The 27,269-nt window shown below is 51.0% G+C and overlaps 9 protein-coding genes across 9 annotated transcripts; 4 read left to right on the top strand and 5 right to left on the bottom strand.

Annotated features, from left to right (window-relative positions):
- Nucleotides 1-2,683: 2,683 nt before the first annotated feature.
- On the bottom strand, nucleotides 2,684-3,693 carry ACET3X_004876 (uncharacterized protein; the record flags this gene model as incomplete). The annotated part of the gene is made up of 2 exons (XM_069451019.1): nucleotides 2,684-3,379; nucleotides 3,430-3,693. The coding sequence occupies 2 exons, from the start codon at nucleotides 3,691-3,693 to the stop codon at nucleotides 2,684-2,686; spliced, it is 960 nt and encodes a 319-aa protein (XP_069306920.1).
- Nucleotides 3,694-6,331: 2,638 nt separating this feature from the next.
- Nucleotides 6,332-7,294, bottom strand: ACET3X_004875 (uncharacterized protein; the record flags this gene model as incomplete). The annotated part of the gene is made up of 1 exon (XM_069451018.1): nucleotides 6,332-7,294. One exon carries the CDS (start codon nucleotides 7,292-7,294, stop codon nucleotides 6,332-6,334), a length of 963 nt encoding a protein of 320 aa, XP_069306919.1.
- Nucleotides 7,295-7,849: 555 nt separating this feature from the next.
- ACET3X_004874 (uncharacterized protein) lies at nucleotides 7,850-10,792 on the top strand. The gene is made up of 4 exons (XM_069451016.1): nucleotides 7,850-8,720; nucleotides 8,768-9,556; nucleotides 9,605-9,871; nucleotides 9,940-10,792. Exons 1-4 carry the CDS (start codon nucleotides 8,038-8,040, stop codon nucleotides 9,974-9,976), a joined length of 1,776 nt encoding a protein of 591 aa, XP_069306918.1. The 5' UTR covers nucleotides 7,850-8,037; the 3' UTR covers nucleotides 9,977-10,792.
- An 838-nt stretch (nucleotides 10,793-11,630) lies between these two features.
- ACET3X_004873 (uncharacterized protein) lies at nucleotides 11,631-12,997 on the bottom strand (the record flags this gene model as incomplete). Its single annotated transcript, XM_069451015.1, has 2 exons — nucleotides 11,631-12,535; nucleotides 12,583-12,997. The coding sequence occupies 2 exons, from the start codon at nucleotides 12,995-12,997 to the stop codon at nucleotides 11,631-11,633; spliced, it is 1,320 nt and encodes a 439-aa protein (XP_069306917.1).
- Nucleotides 12,998-14,523: 1,526 nt separating this feature from the next.
- ACET3X_004872 (uncharacterized protein) lies at nucleotides 14,524-16,323 on the top strand. The gene is made up of 2 exons (XM_069451014.1): nucleotides 14,524-14,924; nucleotides 14,984-16,323. The coding sequence occupies exons 1-2, from the start codon at nucleotides 14,888-14,890 to the stop codon at nucleotides 16,279-16,281; spliced, it is 1,335 nt and encodes a 444-aa protein (XP_069306916.1). The 5' UTR covers nucleotides 14,524-14,887; the 3' UTR covers nucleotides 16,282-16,323.
- A 148-nt stretch (nucleotides 16,324-16,471) lies between these two features.
- Nucleotides 16,472-17,767, bottom strand: ACET3X_004871 (uncharacterized protein; the record flags this gene model as incomplete). Its single annotated transcript, XM_069451013.1, has 1 exon — nucleotides 16,472-17,767. One exon carries the CDS (start codon nucleotides 17,765-17,767, stop codon nucleotides 16,472-16,474), a length of 1,296 nt encoding a protein of 431 aa, XP_069306915.1.
- A 5,283-nt stretch (nucleotides 17,768-23,050) lies between these two features.
- Nucleotides 23,051-24,331, top strand: ACET3X_004870 (uncharacterized protein; the record flags this gene model as incomplete). The annotated part of the gene is made up of 2 exons (XM_069451012.1): nucleotides 23,051-23,517; nucleotides 23,572-24,331. 2 exons carry the CDS (start codon nucleotides 23,051-23,053, stop codon nucleotides 24,329-24,331), a joined length of 1,227 nt encoding a protein of 408 aa, XP_069306914.1.
- A 321-nt stretch (nucleotides 24,332-24,652) lies between these two features.
- Nucleotides 24,653-25,610, top strand: ACET3X_004869 (uncharacterized protein; the record flags this gene model as incomplete). Its single annotated transcript, XM_069451011.1, has 2 exons — nucleotides 24,653-25,214; nucleotides 25,282-25,610. The coding sequence occupies 2 exons, from the start codon at nucleotides 24,653-24,655 to the stop codon at nucleotides 25,608-25,610; spliced, it is 891 nt and encodes a 296-aa protein (XP_069306913.1).
- A 124-nt stretch (nucleotides 25,611-25,734) lies between these two features.
- On the bottom strand, nucleotides 25,735-26,319 carry ACET3X_004868 (uncharacterized protein; the record flags this gene model as incomplete). Its single annotated transcript, XM_069451010.1, has 1 exon — nucleotides 25,735-26,319. The coding sequence occupies one exon, from the start codon at nucleotides 26,317-26,319 to the stop codon at nucleotides 25,735-25,737; it is 585 nt and encodes a 194-aa protein (XP_069306912.1).
- Nucleotides 26,320-27,269: the final 950 nt, after the last annotated feature.

The following is a 27,269-nucleotide window of genomic DNA, read 5'->3' as shown; positions in this document are numbered from 1 at the left end:
GTGAAGATAGCATCGTGCGCATCAATGCAAGCTGATATTTTGCGTCCCTAACTCATCCATATGACGAAACGGGTTAAAGTCCCATCGCTGATCAAGCCCCGTTCCTGATGCCGTCCAACAGTCCATGTGCGACAAAGCAAACAGATAACAGTCGCCAACGATTGTATAACTTCGAGGAGCACCGTCTCCATGTCTGACATCATCATCAGGTCTTAGAATGAGAGGGACTGTACAGCCATCAATCGCCCATACAGTATCGCCTACATCGAAGTCATGACTCGTTATCGCGGGAAGATATCCCGCCTGAAAGATGTATTTGTTTCTTCCCAGTGTTTGCAGCTCCGTGCAAAACTGTTGCAGACCGGCCCAATGGAGATTTGCAAAACTTCTCATAGCTGAGGCGCTGTCTGGCTGGAGTTGCGAGTTGTCGAGGCGCATGTAAAAGGGATTGAAAAGCCATTGGAATCGCGTAGGCCATGACCGCATATTGAAATCCTTGGGCGTTGAGTTGTCTTCGATTACAGCCTTCAAGCTGGTACCGAAATCCTGAGCGTCTTGCCATTGCGAACTTCCATACGCTTGCTTGGTCGTGCTGTCGATAGTCGCAAGGCAGTGTGCACGAACTTCCACGGACGGCATGGGGGAGAGACTAGCTGGCCAGCTTGCAGGTATATCGGCTACTGCATGCCAATCTATCGTGCTGAGCTGAGTAGCCGATGGCCTTCTCCCCATCAACTTCTCTAGAGATCTCCAGGGACCTATCTTTGATGCTTGGAACTGAGGACGTAGCGTAATTTCGCCCTCATATTCCACCCAGTCCGGTGCCCAAGTCGGCAAGCGCTTTTTCGCAGGTCTGGCTCTGAGTGATGCGTGTGCTAAGATCTCGAAGTCTTCTCTGGTGATGATGATTGCGGCGGCCGCACGTGTCATTACCTCCTCCACGGTTTGCGAGTAATCGATCGGTATCAGACTCTGCAGGCGCTCGCCTACCAAGCCCAAAAGACCATATATCTTGTCCCTAGGATCCGTAGACGAGCAGTTGTGAGTCATTTGCAACATTGTAAGTAAATCTCTCGTTGGAGCGCTGACTAGCGGATCCCAAGCTAATGGGCCAGGGACTTGCAACCTGGATATTTTGGCTCTTCCTCGGATACGGCTCATCAGATTGGCATCCATAGGGCATGATGCATTCCCCGTGACCATCGTCAACTTTTGCGCCAGGGCTACCTCTTGAATCACCCACACTCGCGAGGCCCATCTTTTTGCGAAAAGTTTCTTCAGCGCGATCTGACGTCTCTCGGTGTCCAGCCACAGAGTGCGTGAGCCGAATCCTAAATCCTCTTCTCCTAGGTAGACCAGAACCTGGGACGCGCCTGAGTAGATCCTTGCCATGATTCCAACCTGGTGGTTCCTCTCTTGCAGATTACTTTGATCGATGGCGAGTGCATCGACCCACAACATTCTTTCTTGTGAAACCGACCTCAGCCTGCGCAATGCAGACGCACAGCTTGCTGTTACTGGCAGATCTGAGGTTTGCTCCTCTCCAATGTAAGCGCAGCTGATGCGCTGCGATAAGCTAGCGTCTCCATCTTCGGACGCCCAGGTATACGAGAGAGCCTCGTATTCGATGCCATCGTCCAGGTTCGCGTGGAGAAGATCGCATCGGATAGGTTCGTGGAATTCGCCAGGGTAGAGACACAAGAGGCGAATATCTTCACCCTCGGAGGGGTCCAGCGGCCGATATCGGAAACTGTTGGAATCCCGGGACGGTGGGAAGCGCGTGAGTCTGGTGTCTGGCATCGCGACGCGCTCCTCGTAAAGCGCGTGCGGATTTCTTGGTATGACTGAAGAGAAATTCAGTCAATGCGCATGCGCAGGTAGATCCTGCAGATCCGGTTCACAATAGGCCGAGTTGTGGTGATTGAGCGCATCGCGATAGGTTTTGCCGAGGCCGCGCAGGGAAACTTTGGTGCATAAGATATATATCGTGAAATCTAAAAATACCTCGATTGCGTAGAGAACGGACAGTAGATATCTGGGGGGGGCATGACCCGACGGTCTGCGGTGCTCTGAGAGGCTCCTGCCGCTGTTTTGGACGCGTGGCTGTGGCTGCTCGGCTGTGGCTGGGCTGGTGACGCAAACCTTATGCGCTCCACGAGGACCGAAGCGCAACCCCTTATCTTGAACACCAATCCAGTAACTCTACACCGGCCACATCCCCTCAAAGTACCAAGCACGTCAACAGTTGCTAGCCCGATTCTTTGGAAATTCAATGAGCAGCATCGTCAACACAGTAGTAGTGCTTACCGCTATTGAGCAACTTTTCGCTGACTGTACGGGACGTAGAATAAGAAGAGAGTTATATCACTACTATCATATGTAGGAAGGAAGAAACCCTTACTTATATAGTAGGAAGGGAGGCGCTAGTGAAGTGAAAGGAAAGGAACATGTGATAGGTATCTAAACCAACACGGGGCAAGGTTGCTCAATGGTCCTCTACATCACAAGCAAACTACAAGCGTGTATTTTCAAAGATTGCGAGGACGCTGGTGTATGCATATGATTTTAGGAAGTATGTACAGTGGGGATATCTGTGAGAAAATATAGACAAGAAGGTGCCCAAAGTGGACGAAGACGCAGCTTACGCCGGGCCATTGGTCTTTACCGGACATGCGACGAGCGCTTATACAACAGGCCATCCACTGGAGAAGTTGATCTTGTTGATACCGAACTTCTTCTGACCATCACCGTAACCAATACGGGTGTCGACGTAGTGGTAGTACAGGACGGGTCCCTCCTTGGGGTCGTACAAGACACCCTGGCCACCAGGTCCATAAACCCAGCCGTGAGACTCCAAGACAGTGGTACCACCTCCCTGAAGGCAGTCCACACCATTCTTGTCCTTGAAGCCACCAGTGGCGCTGGTAGACCTGCAGACCTGGATCTTGTACTCCTGACCCTTGGCAGGCCTGTTGGTATCGAAACCGCAGCATTTGCCAACAGAGAAGAAGAGGTAGTGGTAGTTGCCGTTCTTAGCAATAAACGGAGCTTCCTGAGCATGCTCACCTTCCGGCTTGAAGGCAATGTTTTTGACTGAGGAAGAGCTGGTCTTCACAGGTGGGTTGGCCATGTTCTGGGTGAACAGGTCGTTCCAGAACGAACCAAAGGACATGATGAACTTCGATCCATCCCAGTAAAGTGCACCGTCAATAGCGTTGTAGTTCTTTCCAGCGCTCGATTGGATGCCAGTCGCGCCGAGATCGGTCCAAGTGTTGAGATCCTTGCTGGTCGCAACACCAATGGCAGAGTTTTGGACACCGAAGGAGGAGACGGTGTAGTAGAGGTAGTATGTGTCGCCGACCAGGGTAACGTCAGGGGCCTGAGATGGTCAGCTTGATTTCAACGATATAGATCTATGCTAGTGCTCACCCAGAGATCGTTCTTGCCAGCCAAGTTGATCTTGGAACCAGCCGGGATCGCAGCACCCTTGTAGGTCCAGGGGCCAGTGAGCGAAGGTGCACTGTGAATAGCGATCTTGCCACCAGTAGAGAAACGGTAGTAGGTGCCATCAGAGCGACGGATCAGGGCTGGGTCGTGGGCATTGTTACAAACACCAGAGCAAGCCATGGGGTTGGCATAGCCGTAGACTGCGGTAACAGCCGAAAGCAACGAAGCAACAATAGAATAACGCATCCTGGCGGTTGGTAGCGAACGGAAGAGAAAGAAGGCTTGGAAAGCTTGAATGCGAGTGATGATGAAACGAAACAAATGCAGCTGGTAAGCAGCCTATATATTACCGGTGGTATATATGAACCCTGAGCAGCATCTCGATGCGGACCATGCCGAAATCTTTGATATGGACCAGACGTGAACAGACGAGATTGACAGTGCCGGCATAGTCCACTTTCTCAGTGGTGGAAATGTGAATCTCGGCATGTGCATTGAGAAGCCGGTACGGACAATTCGCTCAGAGCATGTCTAGCTGGCAATCTAGCGTGAGGGGTCTAGATGGTGTTTCACATCTCGAAGGATGGCTGCGATGCGTGACTGGTGGATCGTACGAGTGAGAGCACCATGTGTAGGTGCAGGGTGTTTGAGGGGCTCGCAAGTGCGGCGGAAAGCCGGCTTGGAAATTGTGTAGGTGGAGATAAGCGCCACATCCGTACCTGCCCAGTGATGCTTAAACACTTGAGGCTGTTCCAAGGTTGCGGCACGGAGACTGAAACATGCCTAGCCAAAGGCCTGATTCTGTGGCGCGGCATAATATCGAACAATCTCCGCACTTCCATCCTCGCTTTCACAACTACAAAGAGAACCTGTGAAGGCCCATGGGGCGAGTAGAGTATTCTATGGCGATCGCTGGAGTTGCGAGATTGATGGACTAACGATCCTGGTGGTGATATTGATCGTGATGAAATCGTTCCGAGGCTCATCTTTTAGCGGAGAATCAGCCACCGCCACCTCTGGTCGATCCGTCTCCTGCTTCTTGTGGCTACCATCCTCCGCAAACATCATCGTCACGCATGTATCACCGCAAAGCTATAATCCATCGTCGAACTCCATTGCGATGATAGTAGATGGTGTTTTGTGTTTATTGATTTCGCATCGCCATCCGGACGGACCAAGATCTGCCGAACAAAGACCTGCTTACCACCGGCACGTCACAAGCAAGCAGCCCAGAACTGTCAGACGGTGAAAATAGGGTCATATCTGTCACCTTGATATCAAAGCCTTTGCTTCTCTGGTATCCGATTACCCGTTATTTTGATTTCCAAGCCAAAGCCAAAGCCAAAGCCACAGCATTCTTTACACATATCGCAATACTATATTTGCAGCGTCGCCGGCAGTTTAGCAGAAGGCGAACACGCCCCACCCACGAGTAAGGGAACACCATGGGCACTGAACGTAGCAGTTTGTCCCGCAGATTTACCCTGGCAGCAAATCTTACGCGAAACCCCACTTCTTGTAGGCCTCAGGAGTCAGGATTCTAGATGCCAGCCCCTGGACTTTCCTAGGCTTTATAGCCGGTATGCTGTTTCAGACTTGACCACTGCTTGCGGCTCCCGGTGTGTATCGATTCATGATGCGCTCGAGCAGATAAAGTAGCGCGTTGGATAGATACATTTTGAACGATATGGCGTAGTAAAGCGAGTGGCTTACCACATGCCGACAATCTAGCCTTTGCAAGTGATTGAAGCAAGGCTGTCTTCGCCCAGAATTGTCTTCCACTCCCTACCAAACCATCGCATATGCTGTCCCAACAACAATCCTAGTTCGAGTCATTTCACACCGATTACAAACTTCTGCCAGTTCCTTATCATGCCAGCGTCCAGGTTTACAGTACGAAGGCGTCAAAGTCAGACACTGGCGCACCGCTCTGACTTACGCCACCCCCAAGATTGTAAATTTCCCGGTTCACGCTTGCAGCATAGGTTCCGTGTCTAGGCAGCCTCATCCTTCCAGCTTTCACCCATCGGTCGTGGACAGTGTCGTGGGCCTCAACATGATCAATATCCCAGTTTCCGACTGTGCATTGTCCTCTCTGCCGAAGACGCATATCTTCTTTCCGATCACACCAGCTCCAACACCGCCCCTATGAGTAGGCATGCGCTCTGCGCTAATCTTCCAACCGGCTTCGAGATTACAGAGATCGAAGACAAAGCCCATGTCGCGAATGCTCTCTGTCCGCTGCCTCATACATCGACAACACACACCCTTGTGCCTACCATTGCCGCACCTGCGAGATCCTGGACTTCTGGTATACACTTTGCAGCCTCCGGGACAGAGAGCCACGTCCTAGTGTTAGTATCGAAGATGGAAACAACCGAGACGCTGTTCTGAGTGCCATTCTCGAATAGCTCAAGCTCCGGCATGCCATCGGGAGATAGATCTTTAACTGGTAAGTACCAATAGCTGTATTGCCACTTTCTTCCCTGGTGAGGAGAGAGGAAACAGGGAGCAAGTTGTATCCACAAAGGCAACAGACGAGACGATGGTGCAGATGATGCGGCAATGATTAGCAGACCCGCAATCAACAGAATAGGGTTGAAGATGGAAAGATGCGTTATAAATACGCAGTGTATATATGTGTGTATATTACTGCGTCGCCTTTACACCTAGTGGAAGACTTACATGACGATATTGACAACCAGAGAGGTTCTCGATGCTGAACTCGTAGAGCCGACCTCAGGCACGCAAATCTGAATGACAGAATCGGACATGCGGTGGAACGTCAACACAAACTGCCTGCGCGTTACGCCCTGCATCAACTAGCCTTGGAAAACAAAGATCCACGGCGCAACCAACACCCTCATCTCTTGTCGCGACTCGATTACGCCTCAGCGCTTTGCCGAAATATCTCTTCCGAGTGTTCCTTCCAGATTGTGAAATGCGTCTTGCCTTCCAGGATCCTAAGTTTTCCGCCCCCCAACCGCTCATCAATCCACTGCGCAACTTTCAATGGCGCCTGCGCATCTTGATCGCCATGTACTAGCCACACTCGTTCGCTATTCACGTCCTTCAAGTCGAAGCCCCAATCTCTCGTGAGTACAGCGCCGTCGTGCATGCATCCACCGGAGCCTTGCTTGAAAGCTTCAAGTAGTGACGCGACAACGTCATCGAGGTTGGTATCTCCGGTGTCGTCGCGGAATTGCTCTTTCTCCTCTGGGGTCTTAGCCTGGTTCTCGAGGACGCGCTTGAGATGAGAAGGGTCTCTCGTAAGATAGGGACGAATAAGGACGTGGGGCAGAAAGAGGTGGAGGGCTCCTTGTCGTAACAACCATGGCGTTATGCCCATGAGACGCCATGAGAGATACGGCACAGTGTCTAGGAGCGCATCGATAGGTCCAATACCACATACGACAGTTGTGGCCCGGAGTCTTTCTTTGGGAATAAAGCGTGCGCAGGCTAAAGCGTATGGTCCGCCTCCGCTGGCACCTAATACACTGAATCGGTCAATGTTGAGGTAGTCGGCGAGACTCACGACATCGTCCGGCCAGTCGATGAGGCGACGGTCAGCGAGAGTCGAGTCTCCACAGCCTGGCCGATCGATGGTGATAAGGCGTGCGCCGATATCTCTACAAAGCTTGTCCCAACTTCTCCCAACTAGTCGGCAGCCCGGAAGGCCATGGAAGAGGAATATGACTGGATGGGAGAGGTCCGTTGAGCCATAGGTTGCAAAGCCAAGCGTGCGCCCGTCGGGTAGGCTGAATACTTGGCATTCGTTGGGTTGGAGTTGGAGTTTCGCAGGGTCCGGTGGCGATGAAGGAGCGCGATCTCCGAATAAATTGAGCATTGTGCCAGGATAGGATGTAGTGCCTTCGTCAACACGAGTTCGGTGTGCAGAGTTAGTATACAGCGATGAGGATATGAAATTTAAGAGCTTCAGGTTTGCAATTCATATAACTTCAGGCGACGTTAAATTCCCGGCTTCTTGCTGACATGTCGGACTGCAACTAGATCCCACAGACGGTGAGCGGAATGCCGTTGTGCGATGCACCGATGATATTGGCAGCTGGTGGCCTCACAGTCTGACGCTGCTCGTGAGCTCCTTAACCTACCTGGGAAGCCATCGAACCCTTGGAAAGCTGCTGCCTGCCACAGATCAGGTGATGTCTCTGCAATTAGTCTGTTGAACGACAGCCTGTTGATAGGATATGTCGTGTCTCGCTCATCGTGTCCATAGCTTGGAACATGCGACATTAATCGTGGTGGTGAAGGTGGTCAAGGGATCGACGACCACGATGCCCGCACATTAGCCCCCTGTTAGCTCAGGGTCGGAAGTCGGCAGCTCAGCCTATGTTTAGCACACGCATCACCATGGGGCTTCTTCTTCCATCCCACCACCAGCCATTACGTCTCGTCTATTGTATCTTTTGTCTCTCTTTCCGGTGCTTTGATTTCCGATACATTTTCTTTTGATCCAACCACTCTTTTGCATCTTCGAATGCCAGGCCTGCGTACTGCGGCGCAGCAGTCGCGATTCTTCCGTTTTAGTTGCTAGACGCATGAGATACCCTCAATAGACATTTTGGCATTATGAGCCCCATTATTCGACGCATTGCTGTGCTATTCGTATTCGCCACCTTCGTTATACTCGCCTTCCGCCAACTCGGCACCCGAAACGAGCTCCCGTCGCCCACCCTCACCTCGTCGAACCGAATCGATCATGCTGTAGCATGGAAGCGCGTACCGATACGAAATCCAGTTTCTTCGCTCGCTCCCCTACCCACTGGAACGCCAGTCTCCATCCCGAGGATACAGCATGAGTTCGGAATCGAGACCGAGCACAACAAGGCCGAGAGGTTGCACAGACAAGCAGCCGTGAAGAAGGCGTTCCTGCACAGTTGGGAGGGATACAAGACCCACGCATGGCTACAAGACGAAGTGGCTCCGGTAACAGGAGGCTTCAAGAATGGCTTTGGTCAGCGTGGAGCAACACTGGTAGACGCGCTCGACACGTTGGCTATCATGGGCCTGGAAGACGAGTTCGACAAGGCCGTACACGCCATCAAGAAGATTGATTTCACCACTGCTGGCGTTGCGCGTCTCAATGTCTTTGAAACCACTATTCGCTATCTTGGCGGTCTTCTGAGCGCATACGATCTGAGCAAGGCGAAACACCATATACTACTACACAAGGCGACTGAGTTGGGAGACATGCTATATGCTGCCTTTGATACACCCAACAGGATGCCAATCACACGGTGGGACTGGGAGAAGTAAGATTGTGCCATTCCAGCGACCCGTACATACTGACATGAATCAGCGCTGCTCTGAACGGCCACCAAGAAGCCGATGCACAAGCACTCAGCGCAGAGATAGGATCTCTGACGCTTGAATTCACCCGCCTCTCGCAACTCACCGGTGACCTGAAATACTACGATGCGATAGCGAGGGTCACCAATATGCTCGAAAAGCATCAGAACCGAACCAAGCTACCCGGCTTGTTTCCAGTACTCGTCAGTCCTGGTCCGGAAGTATACAATGTTGACGGAACATTCACCATGGGCGGCATGACAGATTCGCTATATGAATACTTGCCGAAACAGCATCTTCTGCTTGGGGGGCTGACGGATCAGTACCGGAAGCTATACGAAACCGCCATCGAGCCGGCAAAGAAACACTTATTCTTCCGGCCCAGAATACCGCAGGGTCAAGATATCCTCGTTTCCGGCGATGCCCGTATCAGTTCTTTCGGTTCTGTCAAGCTGGAGCCAAATGGTCAACATCTTGCTTGCTTTACAGGTGGCATGGTTGCTTTGGGTGCCAAAATCTTCAACCGGACCGACGAGCTAGATGTTGCTCGTAAGCTGGTAGATGGTTGCACTTGGGCTTATGAAGCGATGCCCACTGGTATCATGCCAGAGACCTTCAGGATGATGCCCTGCTTTGGCGAAGAGGATTGCGCATGGGACGTGGAGAAGTGGCACGCTTCTGTCAAGTACTCATACTCTAGCAACATCCACGCTGAACACTACGACGTTCAAGACGTCATCAAAGAGATAGGGCTGCAGCCTGGTTTCTCCAAGATCGGAGACCCCCGATTCCTGCTCCGGTAAGTACACAAACCACCTCTGACATGCACCGCTAACAGCAGTCACAGTCCTGAAGCCATCGAATCCGTCTTCGTCCTCTATCGCATTACCGGCGACACCACCCTCCAAGACACTGCCTGGCGCATGTTCGAATCCATCAATAACGCTACCATGGCCGAGTTTGCGCATTCCGCCATCGCAGACGTGACAATACCGAAAGAGCAAGAGACACTCAAGCTGAATGAATGTGAGAGCTTTTGGATGGCGGAAACACTGAAGTACTTCTACCTGATCTTCAGTGAACCAGATCTTGTTAGTTTGGACAAATACGTATTGTGAGTATGCCCCATTCTATGTTAAAGATCACGTATCCGTATCAGGAGAGATGCTAATGATTGCATAGTAACACTGAAGCACATCCACTGCGCCGGCCGCATTAGACAAGAAGATCACACATCATCAATATATGTATCGACATATAACAAGTAAAGATTCCGCGTTGTCAGTGTGCTGCGTGGTGCGATCATGTGTTCGAGGCCGCATATTCCTCTGCCGCCGTTTCTCTCCACAGACTGGCTGCTTTGTGTGCAATTTAGATCCCTATCACGCAGCCTGTTACAGTCATGCGCAGCTAGTCATCAGGTGAAGTAGCAACCTAACATCCTATATGTACTGGCAGATCTTCCTTGGACGATATGCCTAGGTACACTTTCATCTCTGAAACACAAACATGGCTACAACTCCTGTTTACATTGTCGTACGCAGCGTTAGAATGACTTCCGGAACTCCCCTTATCCGCGTCCGGTCTCGAAAATTTCAGAATCCAGACGACGATCCCTTCTTCCAAGATCCAAGCATTGTGTGGCATATGGTGGTGAATCCTGTCTATGCCGCAACAGAAAATGTGGAGGTGGCTATACTCACCGCGGAGACGGACCGCGATTCACGGACTGATCTCAGGATCGCAGAAAAACCAAAGTTAAATATGGCAGAGGCTAGGCGGGATTTGCGAAGGCTGATGGTATTAGAAATGGGGAGACTGATTGCGGCTGGCAATATGCGCTTGCAGTTTATACCTGGCACGGGAAACGCAGACGGGAATGGTGATGTGGCGGTATTTGATCGCCCATTGGGGTCGCAGCGTGAGTGGATCTGGTATGCCGTCAGAACTGTGCATGCGCACACTGACTGAGATGTTGGAAGTGGATAGCAAGGAGGAAGTGAATGACCCATAGCCAAGAAACAATCACACATGCATTCACTGACTGACTGGCACGCGTTATAACATCACACAGGTGACTCGCCTACGAGCAAACTCTCTGTCTATAAAGTTACGACGCTGTACACCAACTCCAAATTATCAACACAGAAAGGATGGCGTTGACAGAAACTTACGATGTAAACGACAAGTACTACATGATCGTCGGTTACTCGACAGCGCGAGAGATCCCTGACGACCCATCGATTCATGTCGGTTTCTACCTTTACCCAACAAGCCACAACAACTCCGAGCAATATTACTTTAACCTATCAACAGCGCAGATACTAGGTTTCAAGTACACACGCGCCCGGACGACATATCACGACGAAGCTGGAAACAAGTTCACGCCGATAGCTGGTATCCCAGATGTACCGGGAGATGGGATTTGGATCGCATACTACACACCTACAGAAGGAAGTTCTTGTGATCATTTTGAACGTAAAAAGGAGCTTCTAGAGACAGAGATGCCTCGGATCATCCAAGAGTTTGCGTCGATCCAAGAGGAGGGTGTTGGTGGTGTGGAAACAATGCGAGATACAGAGAATGGAGTTATCTTGAAGCGAGGGGACGGGCTGAATGTGTGGTTTGGGGTTCTGGAAATGGATGTCAAGTATTCGGACTACAGGCCAGGGACTAGGAACAAAGAGAATGAGACAGCAGGTGGAGGTAATGGAGTCCCAGAGCCTGGAGATGAAAAAGGTGCGCTTTGAGATATCTAGCTACCCATGTCCGTCCTCTTCCAGTACAGAAGTTTTCACAATCGAGGTGTACGATACAGGCACTCTCTGCCTAATTCTTAACACGCCGATTCGACTCTTTCCAGTGTCTGGAACCTACTCCAATTTCTCATGCCCTTCCCTGATAGCCTGTCCATAATCTCCTGCATTCGGTGTCCTTACTATAGTATGCGTGTGGTATTTCGCTGGCTCCTTGTTCGTCAGGAAAACACCAGAGTGATGGTCAAACTCAACCAAAATGACCGGGCTCTGTATGCGGAAGTAAAACGCGTCGTCTTCGCCGAAGCCTCCGATCCAGCAAAAGTACGTTTCATTCATGTGTTGCTTGATCTGTTCGAGCTTGAGCTGGCGCGCCTTGGTTGGATGGTACAACAGAAACTCCTCGCATATGGACAGAACGAGTTCTTGTTGGGAGGAGCCAAGAGACGAGACCAAAACGCCTTCATAAGGTACAATGCGGTTGTCGCGGAAGGCGCCACATCGGTGGCGCTGGTCGTCTGGGCCCCAGGTATCGGTAATGAGCTCATCGCGTTTGGTTTCGTCATTGTTGGAATTGCCGTAAACTTGCTTCATGCCTTCATCTCTCATTTTCTTGAAGATTTGTGCTTTTTGCTGCTGTTCGGGGCTTAGACTCTGCATCAGCTTCCAGCCCAGGCTTCCTTCTTTGTGCAAGATCTTGGTTCCCTTCCACTCTCCCTCGTCGATGATGTTCGGTTCTGCCCCAGTGAACGACGGGCTCATGATGACCTGATTCCCTTTATAGAAACATGCAATGTCGAGATGATGACCGTAGAGAAGCCAACCCCAAGGCGATGTAGCGGAGGCAGAGGGTGTACCGAACAACAGGAAGTTGTAAGAGTACTTGTTCAAGATGTTTGGTAGCTTGCAGACTTCGCCCAGGAAATGATTGACGCGCATGGCTGAAAGAGCCTTCTGGTAACCTTCTGGTGAAAGAGATGCCTCTACCACTGCCAGAATGGATTGTGCAATACTTTCAGGAACTAGAAAAGTCAATATACAATTAAGCGCCGAGACGTCATGTCCTTACCTTCTTCCAGTCTCAGTCCGAATGGCCTTAGAAGGAACTCCGGGTTACTCCATGCTCTCCACTCCCTCGCGTTGATCGGATATGATATCTTCTTCTTCTGCTCGCTGTCCAGACCGGCGAGTAGTTCTTCGGCTTTCTTTACCGCACTCTCGACATCTGCGCCTTCGTCTCGTGCTTCAAAAAGACCCTCCCTTATTTTATCATCATTCGTGATACCTTTGTATGGCTCCTCTAATAGCTTCTCCCAGACCTTTGTCAGGTCGTATAGCCATGGTGGAGCACGGTTGTCTTGCATATCCTTGACATACTCGTAGATGTTCTGCTTTGCCGCCGTCGTGAAACGCGGACTGCTGAGGTCCGGCAGATGGGCGCGGAAGCCAGCCGATGCTTGATCGAATGAATTGCGTCGTGTCATCGTTGAGTGTTGTTATGTGTCAGTTCTCGTGCCACCCTATTCTTCTGACGCTTTTCTTTGCGAGGAAATGCTGATGCAAAAGGCAGAAGCTTCTTCCGTGAAGCTATTATCCTGATGAAAGCTACAATGCTTACTGTATTCGGGTGTTTGATCTGGCTCCGAAGGTCACGTTATGCCCGCACCGGTCTTTTCCTCGCTTTCTGAAGTTGAGGCAAGCTCCGGGTGAACGCTCTTCCTTCACGCGAACTTAGTAACACGCGATGATGAGTGGTGGTCCTGACGGCCTGATGCGGATTCAATGAGTATGCTACTATCCTCGATGCAGCAGCCGATGAGTCAACAACCAGCCTCGTTGGATCAGTAGAGAGTGGGAAATTCTCTGTCTCCCCTTGCAATGATTCGGGAAGTCACCCCACATTCGAGGATAGCCGCTAGCGCGGGGTACGGCAGCCCCTCATCGTGTATCCATGGGGCTGAAGTCGGCTTGCGGCTCGACATACGTAGAGCTCTATATTGTCGCACTCCCGATCTGTATGTATGTACGTGGTTTTGGGCGTGTGTAAGCTAGCTGGGTTGATGTAGCTTGTGAACAGACTACGAAACGTACAGCATTCCAACAATCTTTTGCTAGAGTATCGTACGCGCCATCGTCTCGCTTCTCGTACATCGGACGCTGGGAACGAATTCCACGGAAGCCGTTGTTTTTGATCAGTGATACCACCACTCTAGAGCGGGCGCCAATACTTCTTGGACGTATGACCGACGAACCGAAATGTCCAGACGACATCGATCTTGTAGCCGACTGCTGCGTGCTTTGCATGCCTACCAATAAATTCAGCACTTGATTACGCCTCATAACAACTGAAGTTAGCATCAACTCAATTCAGCTGCAAGACTGCGCCTGTGGCTGCATATCCGGAGTATCCGAATTTAAGATGAGCGGTCCTCATCATCGATGTGGACGTCCGAAGAAGCAGCGAAGACACACAGCATAGCATGGCGGAGGAAGAGCAACCTAGTGCCAGGACGCACGCGCTTCCCCGTGGGTCTCCAAGTGGAGGGTGGTCCAGACGTAGTGGTGAAGCATTCGTTGGTCGTAGTCTCAGTTCTGCTTGATACCAACTCTTAGGTAGCATTGGAATGTGACGACCTGTGCAACAACACTTTAGCGTCCGTCATCATTTTGACATGCTACGGATGACCAGTACAGTAATGCTTTGAGCCTCACTCGCAGATCGTGCAATTATGACCGATGCGATGGTAACATGCAGGGTGGGCGCACCCGCACCCGCACCCCGTGACTCCACAATCGGCCTCCACCGAGACTGAAAAGCGACTCTACACTCTCGTGGCACCCCGTGACTCCGCATGTGCCGAACACCGCTTGTTCACGACGGCGGTGGGGCCAGGGAGCTGGGCGAAGAAGATACGCTAACCTTCGAAACGTCGCCCCGCCACTGTGGGGTGTTGGCTGGCCACAACAACGCCGTCAGGCGGAATCGGGCCTTCAAGCTTTTCCGATATATGTTCACGACCACGTCTATGCTTAGCGGGTATTATTGAGCTTCGACCGTTGCGACGTTGACTGACGTATTTGCTTCCTTGAACTCCGCTGGGATTCGCATACACCCGGTTAATACCTCTTCCGGTGGCTGAACATTGTGCGCGGGAAAGAGCTCGGAACTAGTGGACAAGCTGAAGTAAGGACGAGAGCGCGAGAATATAGAAGCGGCTGGAGAATATCTTGAGAGCTCTTGCCAGATTCTCTATTTGTCCAAAGATCTGTCCAGCGAACAACAACGACAACATTCTATCACCAACTTCTTATTCTTTACCACATCGTCGGGTACTGTCCAAGAAGTGATAGGACGCATAAGCACAACATCCAGAATGGCGGAAAACACAAGGATAGCTATTGTTGGAGCAGGTATGATGCCTTTGACATCTAACTCCTATACAAGTTCATGATATCTAACAACACTGTAGGCATGGGTGGTCTTGCAGCAGCACTCTCACTTGCGAAAGCCGGCCACAAGAACATCATAATATATGAGAACGCACCCCTCATGGGATTTGTAGGCGCCGGCATTCAACTCGCACCCAACATGGCTCGTATCCTCGACAAATTAGGCTGCTGGGGACCAATCCGCGACGAGGCAGTCCAATGCGCAAACACATCCATCCGGGAAGGCTCAACAAACAATGAGCTGGGGTTCGTGGACCTGGGCTACGTCCAGGAAAAGTACGGTTATCCACACATGGTTGGCCACCGAGCTAGTTTGGCGAACGGCTTGTACGAGGGTTGCAAGAAAGAAAGTGGTATCACGTTCAGACTGGGTTGCACCATAACCAACGTGCGTTTCGGCGCAAAACCAAAGTTCACCATTTCGCCATCCACAGGCGAAGGAGAATCAGAAGAAGCCGAATGCGATGTCCTCCTTGGCGCTGATGGTGTAAAAAGTTCTACACGCGTCGCTATGCTCAAGGAACTCGGTCACACCGGCTCTGCTCGCGATTCGGGTCAGGCTGCCTACCGAATCATGCTGAACCGCGACCAGATGGAGAATGACCCCGAGTTACTCAAGTTGATCGATTCCGATACAGTGACACGCTGGATTGGCGAGAAGAAGCATATTATCGCTTATCCGATCCACAACAAGCAAATATACAATATCTCCACCGCACAGCCCGACATCAACTTTGCCGGCGCACCGGACGCCCAATATACAACCAAGGGTAGCAAGAAGGCCATGTTGGAGGTTTACGGTGACTTCTGCCCCATGATACATCGCATGTTGAATCTAGTACCAGAAGGCGAAGTCGTCGAGTGGAAGCTAAGGGTTCATGACCCATTGATCACTTGGGTACATGGTTCAGCCGCGTTGGTTGGTGATGCTTGCCATCCTACGCTTCCTCACATGGCACAAGGTGCTGCCCAGGCGATCGAAGACGGTGCTGTGTTGGGTGTCGTGCTGTCTCCTCAGCGGATCGCCGACGGGAAGCCCCAGACCATCGAGCACGCACTGCGACTATATGAGAGGCTGAGGAAACCAAGGGCGGAGGCACTCGTCGAGCTCGCAGCTGAAAATGGGAGAGAAATGCATCTCGGAGCGGGCAAGGCAAAGGAGGAACGTGACAAGATCTTCGCGGCAATGAAGGCAGGGTCAGGAAAAGTGCCGGATAGGTGGGCTGATGCGGACATTCAGGCGCGAGTGTATGGCGTCGACGTTGTGGCGGAGGCAGAAGAGTTGTGCCAGAAGGAAGGGTTGGAAGCGAAGCTGTGAGTAGGTCATCATGGGTAAATATCATGACACAATGGATCTTGCATGCAGAAATCGCAATCACAACAAGACTAGCTGTTCCAAGATGCAATTGATTGGCAAGATGCCTTCGGTATCATTGATATGATGATGTACTTGTCAGACGCACGAGAATTCTGTAAACTCAACACAAGGGAAAATCCTTGTGCTGATTTTACATTCTCTCCGACATGTGGCCCCTCATATTATGTCCTTTCCAGTGCGTTAACATGACTGGGATGAGACTAACGCCTATAAGCAATGCAGCAACAACCCCAGCACTGTTCGCGATTCCTACATTCTCAAACATGGGAGGAAACCAGAACGGGCCAAGAAAGCCCCAAATCTGCCTTACAAAAGTAACGAACACGCCAATACTACCAGCTTCATCGGGATAGCAATCTACAGCGTATGTGATCAGAACTGTGGTAACTATCTGGTTGCCTGCTGCACCTATACCGGCACCGACAATGGGTGTTACGTTCCAGTGCAGATCGGGGGCTTGCTCGGTGCGCACAAGGAACACGACCACACCGCAAATGGTGAGGAGAATGCCAAAGTAGCTCAGCCAAAGGCGGAATTCTGGAGCAGGACGGAGGGGAGCCATCTTCTTTGCGCGCCATCGCATCCAGAGGTCACTGGAGTGTCCGCCGATTTGCTCGCCGATAATAGTGCCGACGATGACACCGAGAAATTGTAGACCAATTTGTTGGGCATTGAAGTGAAACTTTTCCCCAAAGAGCTGCGGAATCTCAACTGTTGCGAGAACAGATGCGAAGAGGAAGACCATTGCATATGCGCAAGCCGGAATGACTACACACGGGTACTTGAACAGTCGAAGGGGTGAGATGAATTCTGAGGCGGTGATGGGTGTAGGGTCGATACGACGGAACTTCAAGTACATCTCTTTGTAGGCCGCGAACCCGGATCGCGCATGTTGCACATTGCCGTGTCGGATGAAGCGCGTCTCTGGTCCGAAGAGGGTGTAGAGAATGAGTTGGACACCATTCACAATCGCAAGAATCCAGTAGATCCAGCGGTAGCCGACATTGTATGTAACAAAGCCGAAGATAAGCGGTGCCAGAGGTATACCAAGGGTAAGCATCACCGTCCAGATACCCATGAACTTCGCTCTCTCCCGCTTGAAGAATGTTTCAACCACCACGGCACTGCCAATTGCATTCGGAGGTGAGATGAAGAAGCTTTGGAAAGCTCGGCAAGTTGCCATGGCAGTATACGTTTGGCTCTTCGCGCATCCAACATTGAAGACCAAGCTGCCGATCAGAGATATGATGAAGATCGGCCGGCGTCCGTATCGTGTAGCAAGTGGCCGCCAGAACAGTGGAGCGCCTCCAAGGATGGCGATTTGCAAAGAGGTAAGATATGATGCTCTTTGGAGACTAACACCTAGTTCATCGGATATGCTCTCGTAGGCTGGAATAATTGCAGCAGCAGGAAATGCGCACATCATGGCGTGAAAGGCGACAAAGAAGAGGTTCATCACTTTCTATTTCCTTCGTCAGTAGACGTTCAGCTAGTATGTTCGTAACGACTTGCCTTCCACTGTGGCCAGTTGTATGGATCGGCCGTGCCCATTGTGGGTATAGGGTCGAGCTCAAGTGTGCCATGTCTTTCCAAGAGGTACCGCCGATGCTCCTCTGAAAGATGCGATGCTTCTTCCTTGTCGAGATAGGTACCGTGAGTAGGGAGACGCTCTATGTCCTCACTACGAACCGGCTCGCTTGCGATGACTTCTTTGTCACTCTCCATGACTGATGGGTAGTTCTCAATGTTGAGACCCTATGAGTGGACCGCGGGGTATGGGGTACAAGGGAGAAAGGCCAGCAGTCTCGAACACACGTATTCGTGTGGCAACCCCGTACTATGTACCCGTTCCCCCCATATTGATGGACCTTCGGAAGAAGACTTTCGCGGGGACCCCCAGTGGAGACCCCAGATATGGGACTATTGGCTGATCGCGAATCCTTTGGTTTCAGACAAGGGGTGTTAGCCGTCGTCGTCACACTTTCGTCGCTATCCGTCGTCATACTACGAATCAAGAGGCAGGTTCCAATCTCGGCAGTGGTAAACCGAGGCTTATCATGTTCGTCAAGCACCAACGACCGGGCATGGTTGCGCTATAAATGAGTAGTAGAAGTCAACGGAAAGGCATATCGGCATCTGGCACGGGATTATAGGTCGTAATTCTCGGGTGTGCGAAATTTCAGCAAGCTTGACGCCATGTAGCGAGCGTACGCGTCTTTTGTGCGCGTCGAAGGCCAACGCTCGAAGCAACGCCGTCCGCGCTCAAGCTTCAGGGAAAAGCTTGGTCGTCGGGTGCACCTTTAGCTCCGGGATTCGGCCAAGCCCGGCCAACGCGTCCTCACAGGCACCACAATTCTTCACGATACGCTCGAGAACGCTGAACCAACAGAGAACGTCCCAGAACTGGTTTCATCATGCTTTGTTGTAATAAACGTTGTGCAGCCACGCACCGTCGTGCATATCTCAGTCGTTTCGCTCCCAACGAACATCCGTAGGTTCCTTACGTCATCATATCATTATCGGTAAGACAAGCTCGACCAAGCTAATTTCGTCGTGATCACTGAAGATGAGATAGAAGTACTTGAGAGTCACAGCCAGCCAGAAGCTCTAACATAGATTCAGTGTTTGTTCAACGCGCGTTGGGTATCTAGGCTTTACCTCCATGCTGCCGCTCTCCACCGATGAAGTCGTCATGATGTCCTGCAGTGCGGCACTGCCAAACTCGATCTTTGTGTTCGCATCGATGACCTGGAACATTTCTCACGCCATTTCCTGATATTTGGTCACTTCAGTGAACCGAAACATTTGCTACCCGTCCAGTACATCCGTGAACCTTGAGATGGCGTCGAAATGCCGCATTTCTCCTACAATCTGGGAAAGACGAATGAACTCTACACTAGGAGACGCTGCTTCGGCTATGAACACTGACAGTACTGGCAGTGCTCTCCTCCATTCGCTCCTTTCGCTGGTTTCCATCTCGAGACAGGCATACAATTCGGTGTATCGAATGCCGCATATGCCATATCCGCCACTTCGAGTGCTTTGTTCAGAAGGCGGGCATCACGGCAGCCAGAGACGTCGTAGGCGCCTATGAAACCTTGGAGATACCATATGATGATCTCAAACATAATGATCGCGCTTTCGCGATCATTATTTGGGTTGCAGTCGACATGGAGCGCTGCTCTGAAAGCCTTTGCAAACTCTTCTTCCATGTCGAAAATCCATAACGTGTCCAAGGAGTCCAGCTTCTCCGAAAAGTCTTTTTGACAGCTTCTTGGCGAGAGAGAATTGTGTTTGCATCCAACACCGCTGCGTTGGGAGATCTTTGGGCAGCGCCTCTGGGCGAGCCTCAGTATTTGGAGTCACTACTGGTTTAGACGGCGTTGCCGGGCACGCATCCGGGCTCGCATCCGGGCTTTGAGCACCTCCAGCCGGTAATGGTTGTGGCTTGGGCTACGATGTTGGTGCCTGACCGTTGTGTCTTAGGGGAAGAATGGGCGTTTTCGATGGGGTGAGCCGAGTCGAAAAAGAGGTTATCGTTACAAGGAGAAGAATGGTGGCGATGGCCATCAAACTCAATCTCCATGTTCTCAAAAACATGGTTAAGTCCGTGGAACCTTGGGCATGGAAACGAGACGTTAATGCTCAAGCAGATGGGCAGACGAGTTTGTAAGGGACTTCGCGCGCGCACTACCGCTGCAACTCACACCTCGCCATCCTATGAACACGCTTGGATCATTTCACGTCAAGTCAAGGAAGGCCCTCGCAGCTGTGCCACAGATCGTTCTGGGTGCTTCTTTTCCCACCTGTCCATCTCAACCACGTCGAAGACTGTCAGCGCTTTAGATGAGCAAACTGTTATCTCATGAAAATGACTCAAACGGATTGACCTCACGATATCGTGAATCACAGCACCATTTTCTGTTTTGAAAAAGTTCAGACCACTCCATTGTGCCACGCGCAGTTGTAGGACTGGTTGTTGGCCTGGCACTACTGGCAGTGCTTTTGTGGTTCCTTTCAGAAAGGAGACAGAAGAATGGTGAGATGCGACACACCGAAGCCAACGCAGGAATACATGAACATTCTTTCCAGCCTGGAGGTCTCATATGCCAAGATGGAAGACCCGAGCATACTCAGGATGATTGCGCAACCTCTACAGGCCATCGAAATGGCCGGTGATTGGCAGCACCAATCGGAAAGCTACGGTCAAAGCCCTGCGGAGATGCCAGGCAATATTTCTGAACACGATCCGCTAGAGCTTTGTTCAGGAAACCATACATCCAAACTATAGCTTCCTCTTTACTCCTGTTCATCATATTATGTATGTTGAGGCGCATGTTGATAGCCTGCCACACTCAGGTGAGCGAAACGTAACGAGGAACAGGACATTCAACGTTTCCAAATGCCGTTGGCTATAGTCTGTGAATGTCACAGCAATTACGCTAAGCAACGTAAGCAGTCGACTCGAGCTAGGCCACGCGTCCAAAACTCTAAAGTCTGTCCGTATATAAACGGTATAGTATGATTAAACAAAAAATATCACACTCAGTCTTCGTAATCCCCGGACCTGGCAGCACTTTGAAGTTTCTGTACGACAACTAGGCAGATCAGATATCCTTCCTCAATCGCGCCATCATCTCTTCGGAACCAACGCGACCCAGGTATCCAGCCCCCTCTTAAGAATTGACAAAAGTTACATGCATGTGATGGGAAACCTTGCAAGCAGTGCAACTTCAGATACCGCTTACAGCTGGCGCTGTCATAACTGCATGTCATCTCCGCGTTATGCGAAACCATCTACTGACTTCACGAGGTGAACGAGTGTGGTCATTTACCCATGTTGGGAACAAATGCCCAGACTGTAGACATCGGAAATGCTGGAGGAAATGTGCCGTCATGGGGCTTGCGAGAACAGATGAGCTATGGCTAGAAAGAACCGAGTCGAAGAGGTTGAGCAAACGATCGAAATCGCTCGTCGTGGATTATTGCTGAAATACGTTACTTTGATGGAACGATGGTGGAATGTGTTCATTCTGATTGGTCTGAAAAAGGCTAGGAGCTGACGCGTGTGACTTTCACGCTACCTTGTGATGATGTCATGGTTGCGGTTAGCAAAAGAAGATCCAGGTAACTCCTACCACACCTGAATCATCTTCGCACGAACCGTTCCACATCAACTTCATTGCAAATATATTGCACCATGATGTTGGTGCTTGTGGCTGGCATGCTGTTTGGCGTGCTCGTCTCGTTTGGGTATCGCCTAATCCCTCTGCTGTCCAGCCCCAGGAGAGTCAGTCTGGCCTTTTCTCCTGCCTCACTTCGAACGGGGGAGATCGTCCTGGCTATTATGGCGATGATTGTTAAATCTGTTCTGTACACAATACCCGGAATTCCGCGCATAAGGCTGTCTGGACTAGAGCTCAATTCGCCTTTCATCATGGATGCGGAGGATGTTGCTCGGTATCAAGTAGCAATTGGCCGGGGAACCAGCTCGAGTCCAAGGATTCCACCAGCTCAGCTCATGCTTTTCCTGTCCGCTATGACGGAGCCGGCGATGCTTCTCCTCCTCGCGAGTCCCTGGTGCCCAATCAGTCCCCTAGGCGCTGTCAACGTCCGCAATAGATATGAATTACTACGCCACGATCTATGCAACTTAGCGACGCTTATTGACACGAGGTCAGCTAATTTGAAGGCTATAGTACACAAGAAGCCAAGACGAGTGAAAAGAGGCACCGAGTGGGATTTGGAAGTCATGATCAATCTTCCAACCGGAAGGAGCGATGGGACTGTGGAAACCATATTTCGCCAGACCTTCACCATGCTAGAGTTTAGCAAAGTACAAACCAAGAAGATTTCACGACATTCTGGTGAGACAGCGCATACTACGGTGTTGTCACCGTTGTTTGGAAGTACTGCGCAGGTACCGCTGTCCACGGACGATCCACTGAGATGGGCTGCAATTTGCAAGGACTATAACTTCATACACCTATCAGGACTGGCTGCGAAGGTGTTCGGTTTACCAGGAAAGATCGCGCATGGGAATCATGTAGTCGCCAAAGCTCTGCAGCGCGTGCCGAACTTGGGAGGCTCGACATTCATGCTAGACACATCATTGTGGATGGAAGTGCATTTCAAGAAGCCGATGGTTGTGCCTGGCGTGTTCGATGTCAGTATTCAACATTCTAGTCGAACTAGCAACAAGTTATCAGTCTCCCACTCAGGGAAAGACTATGTTACGGCTGAATATGGTAGCCTCCAGTTGTAAACACATAAGACGATATCGAGCCACCACAAGAGATTCCTGTTTCTTGACTCATATATGGTCATTGGCTATGGTGGCGTTGGTGATGCGGTAATATTGAGTCGCTCACTTTTGTCTATGGGTCATAGCCGTACCATGGATGAGCCACCACAAGTCAAAAGAAAAAGCCTTTCAAGTCGGATTACCAAAGCATCAACTGCTTTATCACATTGCTTATGTATTTAGATAGACATGACACTGCATCCGCTGAGCTAGCTATTATGCGTGATACATCGCCAAGGAGGGCAACTTTGGGGATTGTGGCTGCCTAAGCTTACAGTGGGGTCCACGCTAGAGCCTACAACAGCGTGCGGTGACCTAATTTGCGAAACTACATCATTCTATCCTCTCTGCCCGTCAGAGACGCGACTTGGTTTTCTCGATTGACATCCGTCTTCTGCTCCGACCATGAACACCTTTCTTACCGTGCCAGTCACTATCCGCGAACAAGTTTACCACGAGCTCCTCACTTACCTTCCACCGGCTACGAATGTTCAGGTGATTACTCCATGGAAAGCAGCCTTCGAAGGAGTCGCACCTTCATCGCCAATATGCAAGCTGCTCACGCTGAACCGACAAGTCAATACAGAAGTATTCGAATTTCTGACTAGGCAATTGTGCGTGGTTGTCAAGACCAATCAACCGCGTTTCATCGGCTCCATATTCGATGAGCGCGTCGAACGCCTGCCGCTCATCTCGCAGTTACAATCTTGCACGGGGGCCATCAAGAAAGATATCTCTAGATTTCCCGTCGCGATGGAATGGGACATCTGCGCACTTCGGAGCGAGCTAGAACCAGAGAGCGCGCCATGCTACTTGATGCCAGCTACGAGCATGATACAGTTGATCCAAATCGCCAGACATCGGACGTATTGGTGAGTGCATGTAATACGCACTGTTCAATCTATACATGTATTCACATCTATCAGGCAAATGGACAAGTCCCTAGCGTTCACGATTCTCGATACATTCTCTTTTTCCAAAGACCGTGCCCTAGAGATCCTCGTGAGCCCTTGGCTGAAGGACCCCCCTTTCCGTCATAAATTCCTTGGTATCATCACCAACGACGTGATACCCCCACTCATGACAGCAGATTTGAGGAAGCGCTTACAGGAACAATACTCTGCGGCATACTATCTAACCACGATCGACATGTTCAGGCAGCACGCGAGTAACGATGACCCAGAGAACGCAGTCAGGAAATACAAGATGGCCTGCAAATACGCCCGCCTAGTCTACGATTGCCATTTGGACAAGATGCGCAACAATTTTGGAGATCTTCATCGCCCGTGGATAGAAGACAGGGTACTTATGCTATGGATGTTGACTTGCGAAACCGCTACGGAACTCATCCAAAGTCTTTTGAGACTGGGGCTAGCGGATGCATCTGATGGAGTGACATTCTTTCGAGAGGCGCGCAAGGTTGCCGAAGAGATGATTAATCTTCTGTCGAGTAAGCCGTTGTTTGCGCGGGAAGAATCTGTGGCCTCGGAGGCAGTGCAGAAACAGGTTCGTAAGACAAAGTTTTTGTTGAGCTTCAAGGCGCATAAAGTTTGCAAAGCACTCGGGGATGTGGACGCTGCTATCAGTCATCTGGAAGATGCGATCAAGTACGATTGTGACAACCCAGAGAACCCGGTAGAGAGGTTGCGTGAGCTAAAAGCGGAGCGCGGAACAGGCGATGAGTGATCCATCCTCAGGATATCACGGATGGGCCAGTCAAAAACGCGTTACATAAAGCATCGACTATGTAATCCAGCGACAAGCTATGTCACTGTTCAAGGTGGAGTGGGCGGGACGCGCTAGCACCCCGCATAGCAACTCGAAGATGCCGAGGTTCACACTATCTTTCCACCACAGCTCTGCCGACATGTTGAATTGGCCATTACGCGTCCGCGCGTGTCTATGTATATACACATGCCCCCTTAAGATCCACCCGTAATCCATTTGCCCCAACAACACCTGATCCACTCTCTCACCCACCGTGCAACCTTACATACCACCCCCAAAATGACGCACGCGGCATCCAAAGACGACCTGCGCGTCTCCTCGCTCTTCGACTTCACCAACCATGTCGTCCTTGTTACAGGCGGCGCAACCGGCCTCGGCGAAATGGCCGCACAAGCCTTTGTCCAAAACGGCGCCCGCGTCTTCATCGCCTCGCGCAAAGAATCCGAACTGCGCTCTACTACCGACCGCCTCAACGCCCTCGGCCCGGGCCACTGTTCCTACATCGTCGCGGATCTGAAGGACAAAGCCGGATGCCTGGCCCTCTGCAACGAACTGAAGAAGCAGACGGATAGGCTGACCGTGTTGGTGAACAATACGGGTGTGAGTTGGGGAGACGACTATTACAACTATCCAGAGCATGCGTGGGACAAGCTCTACGCCCTGAACGTGAAGAGCATATTTTATATGACGGTCGAGTGTGAGCCTTTGTTGCGAAAGGGAACCGATATGTACAATCCCTCCAGAGTCATCAATATCGCTAGTGTAGCTGGTATCGCGACTGGGGATGTTACTACAGGAGAGGGCGGCGGCTTGAGTAAACCAGGACATGGCCCGTTTAGTTGTACGTTCTCCTCCGACCCCCTTTCCCAACCGTTTCCTGTTTTTGCCTTGCTGACAGTAATAAATAGACGGCCCGTCGAAAGCTGCTTGCATCCATCTCACCAAAATGCAAGCCTCGAAGCTCGCTCCCAAGAATATCATGGTCAACGTCATCTGTCCGGGTCTCTTTCCCAGCCGCATGACCAACTTTGGCCTGGAGAAGTACGCTGATGTGTTGCAGTCGGCACAGCCGACTGGCAGGATCGGGAAACCCAGTGACTTTGGCGGGCTGGTGCTGTTCTTGAGCAGCAAGGCTAGTGCACATATCACAGGTAATGCGGTACAGATGGATGGGGGTGCGTTACTGACGGGATGGCGAGCCGGTGATAAGCCTGCTGGTGCAGATAGCAAGTTGTGAGATGGTTGCATGGGTATCATGTTGATTAATTGACGAATGTGATACACAACGAACAAAGATTGACAAAGACCTGCGAAGAGCCCTCAACCCTTCCATCACTCTAACCACAACTCCTTCGTCCACTTTACGACACCTGAGTAGCTAACTGTGCGACCTGATCCAGAATGGCCTGATCCTCTCGAACAGCATTCTCCGTAACCTTGTCCTTCAAGTGATCAATCTGCAGTCCCGCCTCCGTAGGCGGTTGGCCCCTCGCCGTGTTTATCCTACTAATCTGCATCTCCAGGAAAAACTTGGGCGCCTTGATCAAACCGAAGTTGCCCCCCGAAGAACGCAAACCAGCTTCCGTAGCCAGATAGACATTAAGAGCGTCCTGAAAAGCCTCGAGGTTGGAGTCGGCAAGCGGCACCGCTGTTGTGAAAGTGGTAGTAGCAAACTCTAGAGGCGTCTGGCCAGAGGTGCTAAAGTCGATTTTGGAGAAGGTCTGACTGCCAGAGGTCACATCGGGGACGTTTTCGAGTGTCGTTGCATTGGGGTCGCAGGTTACAGCAGCTTGGATTTGGTTGACTACATCGGCGGTTTCTTCGGGGAGGACTTCGTTGCCGATGATGAAGCATGCGTTGCCTTGACGAGGTGTGATCTTGGCAGTCGGAGCGGCGATAGCAAGGCCGCTGAGCAGAGTGAGGACGGTAATGGCGCGGGTGTACATCTTCGGTTCAGTGTATGAATGTGTCGTCTTATATATATATATGCAGCAAAAGAATAGAAAATACGTGGTTGGTTGTAGAGCAAGAAACGAACGTTTAATAAGCAGTAAACTACCCTACCGGAGGGCAAGGAAAAAGAATGTAGAACGTAAAGACTGACTTGGAACGAAACCGATGATCGATAACCAAGAAAGGGCAACAAAAACAGCGTGCCATCACGCCTCTCTTATAAACGCGCCCATCATGCTATCGTGAGCCATCATCGTATCAGGCGCGCAAACGGCTATCAGGCACAGGTTCGCAGGCGTCCCTGTATCACCAAGAGCGTCGCGACATTTCTGACAGGGCTGTCACGTTCGTCAGGTTTGGAGTTTCGCGACGCTTTAGGTTTGAGATCTTCGCGATGCGAGCAACACCATGTCGCTTAAGCCAAAGACGGCTGCCGAGGTCCGGAAACTAGACTCTTTTGTCCAATAAAGGGTGGGTCTGTATAGAGCCTTGCGGAGCCAGGCGAGTTTTCTCTTCATGCAATATGGTGCGCCACTATAGCTTGGCTGTTCGAGAGGATGCAGGATGGCTTGAGAAGGGGGTTGAGGGAGTTTTGCAGGAATTGCTCAATGCCGCTCAGCCGAGGTGCGAAGGCTGGTGAGTGTGAGCGAGGAGAAACCTCGCGGGCATGTCGCCTTGCCTTGTATCGTGGATGATGCGCTTGTGTAGCAGTAACCCTGGAGGAAAGTTGCTGGTCGGAGAAACTGTTGTGCAAGGCTACTGACCAATCGCCACTAGCGCTGTCACCATGGGGAAGGCATTCACCTGAACTGCAAAGTACACGAATCTCAGTCACTTATTCGATTCTTATCCACTATCGAAACATTGTCATCCACATACAAACAGCATCAGCTTTGGTATCGACCATATCCGCTAACCCAAATCCTCACCGTGTCTTCAACCA

This window comes from Alternaria dauci, chromosome 4 (genome assembly GCF_042100115.1).
Source record: "Alternaria dauci strain A2016 chromosome 4, whole genome shotgun sequence".
Classification (NCBI taxonomy): Eukaryota; Fungi; Ascomycota; class Dothideomycetes; order Pleosporales; family Pleosporaceae; genus Alternaria; species Alternaria dauci.
Note: the sequence above shows the minus strand (reverse complement) of the source record. Positions and strands in the feature narration are given on the sequence as shown.

Bases quoted from the DNA above. Each gene is read 5' to 3' on its own strand.
- ACET3X_004874 (XM_069451016.1), top strand. From the start codon at position 8,038: ATGAGCCCCATTATTCGACGCATTGCTGTGCTATTCGTATTCGCCACC. The intron at 8,721-8,767 runs GTAAGATTGTGC...GACATGAATCAG, and splicing joins ACACGGTGGGACTGGGAGAA to CGCTGCTCTGAACGGCCACC. The intron at 9,557-9,604 runs GTAAGTACACAA...CAGCAGTCACAG, and splicing joins GACCCCCGATTCCTGCTCCG to TCCTGAAGCCATCGAATCCG.
- ACET3X_004872 (XM_069451014.1), top strand. From the start codon at position 14,888: ATGGCGGAAAACACAAGGATAGCTATTGTTGGAGCAG. The intron at 14,925-14,983 runs GTATGATGCCTT...ACAACACTGTAG, and splicing joins GATAGCTATTGTTGGAGCAG to GCATGGGTGGTCTTGCAGCA.